Below are 6163 nucleotides of genomic sequence, written 5' to 3'. Positions count from 1 at the left end.
GACACAGGACCGTGGTCTCACAATCCCGTAACATAAGGGATGTTAGTCACCCTGCTCCCATTTCAGACGATGAGGAGGAATTCTTTCTCTCAGAAGGTTATCTTCATAGGAATCCTCTTCCCTAGAGAGAGCCATGGAGGCTCTGCCATTGGATATATCCAAGGCCGAGTTAGACAGATATTTGATCAACAAGGGACATCAGCCAGGATCAGGGATGGAGCTGGAGGGAGGGTATAAGTACCGCCCATGCGCAACTCCAGGCCCGGCGTAACTGCGCGTGCGCACACACTTGTTTCTGATTCGCTAATGATCAAGAGCGGGCGGGACTACTCATCGTGACGTTTTTCCAAGATGGCGCCGCCCAGAGTCGGAGGGGGAAGCGCGGGGGGAGATTTCACCGGTACCGAGGGAGCGGGTGATGGGGGGGGGGGTTGGAGAGCGGGTGATTGGGGGGAGGAGGAGAGCGGGTGATTGGGGGAGGAGGAGAGCGGGTGATGGGGGGGGGTGTGCGGGTGATTGGGGGGAGGAGGAGAGCGGGTGATTGGGGGAGGAGGAGAGCGGGTGATGGGGGGGGGTGTGCGGGTGATGTGGGGGGGAGGAGAGCGGGTGATGGGGGGAGGGAGAGCGGGTGATTGGGGGGAGGAGGAGAGCGGGTGATTGGGGGAGGAGGAGAGCGGGTGATGGGGGGGGGTGTGCGGGTGATGTGGGGGGGAGGAGAGCGGGTGATGGGGGGAGGGAGAGCGGGTGATGGGGGGAGGGAGAGCGGGTGATGGGGGGAGGGAGAGCGGGTGATGGGGGGAGGGAGAGCGGGTGATGGGGGGAGGGAGAGCGGGTGATGGGGGGAGGGAGAGCGGGTGATGGGGGGGAGAGCGGGTGATGGGGGGAGAGCGGGTGATGGGGGGAGAGAGCGGGTGATGGGGGGGAGAGCGGGTGATGGGGGGAGGGAGAGCGGGTGATGGGAGGGAGAGCGGGTGATGGGAGGGAGAGCGGGTGATGGGGGGAGGGAGAGCGGGTGATGGGGGGAGGGAGAGCGGGTGATGGGGGGAGAGAGCGGGTGATTGGGGGGAGGAGGAGAGCGGGTGATGGGAGGGAGAGCGGGTGATGGGGGGAGGGAGAGCGGGTGATGGGAGGGAGAGCGGGTGATGGGGGGAGGGAGAGCGGGTGATGGGGGGAGGGAGAGCGGGTGATGGGGGGAGGGAGAGCGGGTGATGGGGGGAGAGAGCGGGTGATGGGGGAGAGCGGGTGATGGGGGGAGAGAGCGGGTGATGGGGGGGAGAGCGGGTGATGGGGGGAGAGCGGGTGATGGGGGGAGAGAGCGGGTGATGGGGGGAGAGAGCGGGTGATGGGGGGGAGAGCGGGTGATGAGGGGGGAGGGAGAGCGGGTGATGGGGGGAGAGAGCGGGTGATGGGGGGGAGGGAGAGCGGGTGATGGGGGGGAGGGAGAGCGGGTGATGGGGGGAGGGAGAGCGGGTGATGGGGGGAGAGCGGGTGATGAGGGGGAGAGCGCGGGTGATGGGGGAGAGCGCAGGTGATGGGGGAGAGCGGGTGATGGGGGGAGAGAGCGGGTGATGGGGGGAGGAGCGGGTGATGGGGGGAGGAGCGGGTGATGGAGGAGGGAGGAGGAGAGCGGGTGATGGGGGAGAGAGCGGGTGATGGGGGAGAGGGAGCGGGTGATGGGGAGGGAGAGCGGGTGATGGGGGGAGAGAGCGGGTGATGGGGGAGAGAGCGGGTGATGGGGGGAGAGCGGGTGATGGGGGGAGAGCGCGGGTGATGGGGGGGAGGGGGAGAGCGCGGGTGATGGGGGGAGAGCGGGTGATGGGGGGGAGAGCGGGTGATGGGGGAGAGCGGGTGATGGGGAGAGCGGGTGATGGGGGGGAGGAGCGGGTGATGGAGGGGGGAGGAGGAGAGCTGGGGGAGGAGGAGAGTGGGTGATTGGGGGTGGGGGGAGTCAGGGATCTGGGGTGGGACCCAGGTGGATGGTGGCGTGTGGGCTCCTGGACTCATCTCTCTCCCTCTCTCTCTCCCCCAGTCATCCCGCTGCGGTTCTCCAACAGGAGCCGAGCCTCCCGCCATCTCTTTGTGAAGCTGCACCGGGTCCGTGACACTGCTGATCAGAGCCGCCCCCGGGACCGGACCCTGTTTGTCCTCAACCTGCCCCCGTACATCAGCCAGGTAACGACACCTCGGTGGGGGGAGGGGGAGGTGAAGGGTCAGGGATGCTGGGGGCTGAGGGGTTGAAGAGTTATGGTTCGGGGGTGATGGATGAGGCACCCTGGGGGTGGGTGAAGGGTTAGCATGTGGCCTGTTGCATGGGAGTCTCTGCAGGGAGGGGGCAGTGAGAGGATCCACTGGCTGGGAGGTGGGGAGAGGTGACGAATGACCTCGGCTGATTGACCATGTGGGGAAGTGCCTGACCACAGCTGACCCTGCAGACAGTCCTGGCCCGTGGGGCTATTTCTGAAGCTGCAGGAAAATAACCTTGTCTGTTTTTATGTTGGTTGAGCTGTGTAAAGTTTGTGTCCCTTTGTTTGGGTTTAGGAGTGTGTGCACAGGTTGTTTTCACAATGTGGACCCGTGGCCTCAGTGGAACTGCAGGAAAAGCCAGGCCCAAGCAACAAATCAGAGACACCAAAATCAAAGTTCTTCCCTGGCCGGTCTGTACAGGTTTGTACTTTTAAACATGTTTCATGGGGATGTGAGCTTCGCTGGCAAGGCCAGTAAATGTTACCCATCCCTTATCTCCCTTGAGAAGGGGACATTAAGCTCTGGAGTGACCCCTGGTTGTGATGCTGGTATGGAGCTGGGGGGGTTGGGGGGGAGGGGGTCCTTGGGGACACAGTCTTGGCCCAGACCAGGGCAGCTCAGGGGTCGGAACCCAGGGATCAGCGTTCCCACTTTTCCCCCACGCGCTGTCTGACTCTCCTCTTACTGCAGGGTTTCCGAGTGGCCTACGTGGTGTTTAGGAGCCCGGCCGGAGTGAAAGCTGCTGTGTCCTCGAAACCCCGAGAACCCTGGGTCTTGTCTACGAATGAGCACCCTGTCGAAACAGGCCTTCAGAGTGAGTACCCAGACTGACCGCCTACAGAGCGGGGAGGGGATGGGGGAGGGTGCTTGCGGTGTGTGGAGGCAAGGGTTGGGGGTGGGGGGAGATGTTTCGGTGGGAGGAGGTAGTTACGGGTAGGGGTGGGGCAGTGCGGGCCGGGGTGGGGGGAGTTGCGGTGGATGCAGGCAGTAGTCGGGTGTCCTGGTTACAGGCAGGGGTGGGGAACCAGCTGGGAGAGGAATGAGGTTCCTTTGTCCACGGTGCAACCCCAGCAAAGCAGGGCCCACGATTGGCCGGTGCAGGACCTGATCCTTTCTCTTTGTTCCTTCCAGAATGGATCCAGGATTATTCCTCCAGTATCATTGACGCGGGGGAGCTGCAGACTGAGATCGACCAGTTCATGAAGCAACACGACCAGAAGGTGGCGGAGGTATGGGAGAGGAGGGATGTATGGTCGGGGGGTGGGGGGGCGGTCGGACAGGGGAATTGGAGGATAGTCAGGGCTTTGCTTGGCTCCCACGTTACCTCAGGCTGTTTGTTCTGTTCCCAGTTGGAGGCCCTGGAAGAGGCTGAAGATGGCGTCCCAGACGAGGATGGCTGGGTGAAGGTGACCAGGAAGGGCCGGCGTCCAGGAATTCCCCGGACTGAGGCGGGAAACCTGCGGCTGATCCAACGGGAGAAACGCAAACGTGCTCAGAAAGAACTGCTGAACTTCTACAGCTGGCAACACCGAGAAACAAAACGGGAACGTGAGTCATGGGGGCAACAGAGAGGGTCAGGGGGCACGGCAATGGGGGGGTCAGGGGGCACGGCGAGGGGGGTCAGGGGGCACGGCGAGGGGGGCTCAGGGGTCACGGCGAGGGGGGTCAGGGGGCATGGCGAGGGGGGGATCAGGGGGCATGGCGAGGGGGGGTTCAGGGGGCGCGGCGATGGGGGTCGGCGGTCTCGGCGATGGGGGTCGGGGTCTCGGCGATGGGGGTCGGTGGTCTCTGCGATGGGAGTCGGGGGGCACGGCGAGGGGGGCCAGGGGCAGGGCGATGGAGGTCGGGCAGGGCGATGGGGGTCAGGGGCACAGCGAGGGGTGTCAGGGGGCGCGGCGAGGGAGTCGGGGGCCCGGCGAGGGGGGGTTCAGGGGGCACGGCGAGGGGGGGTTCAGGGGGCACAGCGATGGGGGTCGGGGGCACGGCGAGGGGGGTCAGGGGCACAGCGAGGGGGGTCAGGGGGCACAGCGATGGGGGTTGGCGGGCACGGCGAGGGGAATTGAGAGGTGCACGTTGTTTGAGATGTTGCTGCTTGACGTTGGTTAATTGGCCTCAATAAGTCTCTCCCGCTGGCTATAACTCTTATTGAGTTAAAACAATCAAACTAAATTAAAATTGGGATAAATCAGGCACAGCCCCTAATTCAGGTCAGCTGTAAAAACAAGAACAAAGTTTAAAGGAAACTTACAAATATAGACCAACCTGATCTGGGGCTCAGTAAATATGAGGGAGTGAAGAGGTTAGTGTGAAAGGAAAGCGAGAGAGACACCATAGAGCAGCCTCAGAGCTCTGGTGCAGCCCGAGCTGGGACTGTCTTTGGTTATTTTGTAGCTCCATCCTGATCGCTTATTGTCTCTGTTTGCAGATATCGCTCTGCTTCGGAAGAAATTTGAAGAGGATAAACAGAAGATTGCTCTGCTGAGGGCCGAGCGCAAATTCAAACCTTTTTGAAGCCCCCTTGGCCTGTAGGAGCTGGACTGGACGGGAGACTCAATCCGGGGTTAGGGCAGCGAGAGGGATTTGATCCTGAGGGAGGGGGGTGACAAGCGGAATCAGGGTGGGGTGGGGGCCTGGGTGCGGGTGGGTCAGAGTGGGGTCGTTGCCTGGGTCCTCAAGGTCAGGGTGGTGTGGTTGCCTGGGTCCTTGGGGGTCAGGGTGGGGTCGTGACCTGGGTCCTGAGGGGTCAGGGTGGGGTTGTGACCTGGGTCCTGGGGGTCAGGGTGGGGTCATGACCTGGGGGTCAGGATAGGGTTATGTGTTCCTGAGAGTGGAATCTCCAAGCCTAGTACACAACTGGATCCGGAGGCTGTTTTCTCTCACTGGGAACCAGCCACTGATTAAAATGCTTCTTCTGCACTTTCTGTGTTCTGAATGTTTCAGCCGTTTTTCTGGAAGATGTGGTTTAGAATCCCTAAGACGATGCTTCCCAAATCTTTTCCGAGGGTGACCCCCATTTTAATGCTTCAGACTTCACGTGACCCCAGAGTGAAAACTGAGGGGGCAGCGGTGTTACCGAGTTGTTGAGTGGTGGGGGGGTTTGTTAAGCAGGGTTGGAGGTAGTGGTGGGGGGGGTGGGGGTGGTGGTGTTGGGCCGTTGACATGGGGGTGGGGGTTAAAACCGCTGGGGGTTTCCCTGGATAAAGCAAAGACCCACAATATTTCAGGCTGTGGCTGCAGCAGCAATCTCAGAGAGCAGACGCTTAGGCCTCACCCACCAACAGGGGGAAAAAGCACAAATATTTAAAGGGGCCTCGCCATTGTCAATCCTCAGCCTGGCCACCATTGTTGCTTTGGAACTCGTGACCCCGCTGGAGGTCGTGATCCACAGTTTGGGAAGCCCTGCCCTAAGATTTTCATAAATAAATCCAGTTATCTCTTGCAAACTGTGTCCAGTTCTGGTCATTCAGATACAAGGGGGTTGTTCAGCTTTTTAAAAAAATTATTCATCCATGGGATGTGGGCATCGCTGGCTGGGCCAGCATTTATTGCCCATCCCTAGTTGCCCTTGAGAAGGTGGTGGTGAGCTGCCTTCTTGAACCACTGCAGTCCCTGTGGTGTAGGTACACCCACAGTGCTGTTAGGGAGGGAGTTCTAGGATTTTAATCCAGTGACAGTGAAGGAACGGCGATATATTTCCAAGTCGAGGTGATGAGTGACTTGGAAGGGAACTTGCAGGTGGTGGTGTTCCCATGTGTCTGCTGCCCTTGTCTTTCTAGATGGTAGTGGTTGCGGGTTTGGAAGGAGCTGTCGAAGGAGTCTTGGTGCTATGGGAGCAGTGGAGCGAGGAGCCACAGGACTGCTTTCTCCAGGTGAGGGGGAAAGGCTGAAGAGCCTCAGGCTTCAGCTTCTTATTGTGTCT

At 60.9% G+C, this 6163-nt stretch overlaps 1 protein-coding gene across 1 annotated transcript; it reads left to right on the top strand.

Moving 5' to 3' along the window:
- The first annotated feature begins 304 nt into the window (after nt 1-304).
- rrp7a (ribosomal RNA processing 7 homolog A) lies at nt 305-4856 on the top strand. Its single transcript, XM_041178012.1, has 7 exons — nt 305-400; nt 2030-2172; nt 2539-2664; nt 2935-3058; nt 3376-3473; nt 3594-3792; nt 4670-4856. The coding sequence occupies exons 1-7, from the start codon at nt 352-354 to the stop codon at nt 4753-4755; spliced, it is 825 nt and encodes a 274-aa protein (XP_041033946.1). The 5' UTR covers nt 305-351; the 3' UTR covers nt 4756-4856.
- Nucleotides 4857-6163: the final 1307 nt, after the last annotated feature.

Source organism: Carcharodon carcharias, chromosome 31 (genome assembly GCF_017639515.1).
Source record: "Carcharodon carcharias isolate sCarCar2 chromosome 31, sCarCar2.pri, whole genome shotgun sequence".
Lineage (NCBI taxonomy): Eukaryota > Metazoa > Chordata > Chondrichthyes > Lamniformes > Lamnidae > Carcharodon > Carcharodon carcharias.
Note: the sequence above shows the minus strand (reverse complement) of the source record. Positions and strands in the feature narration are given on the sequence as shown.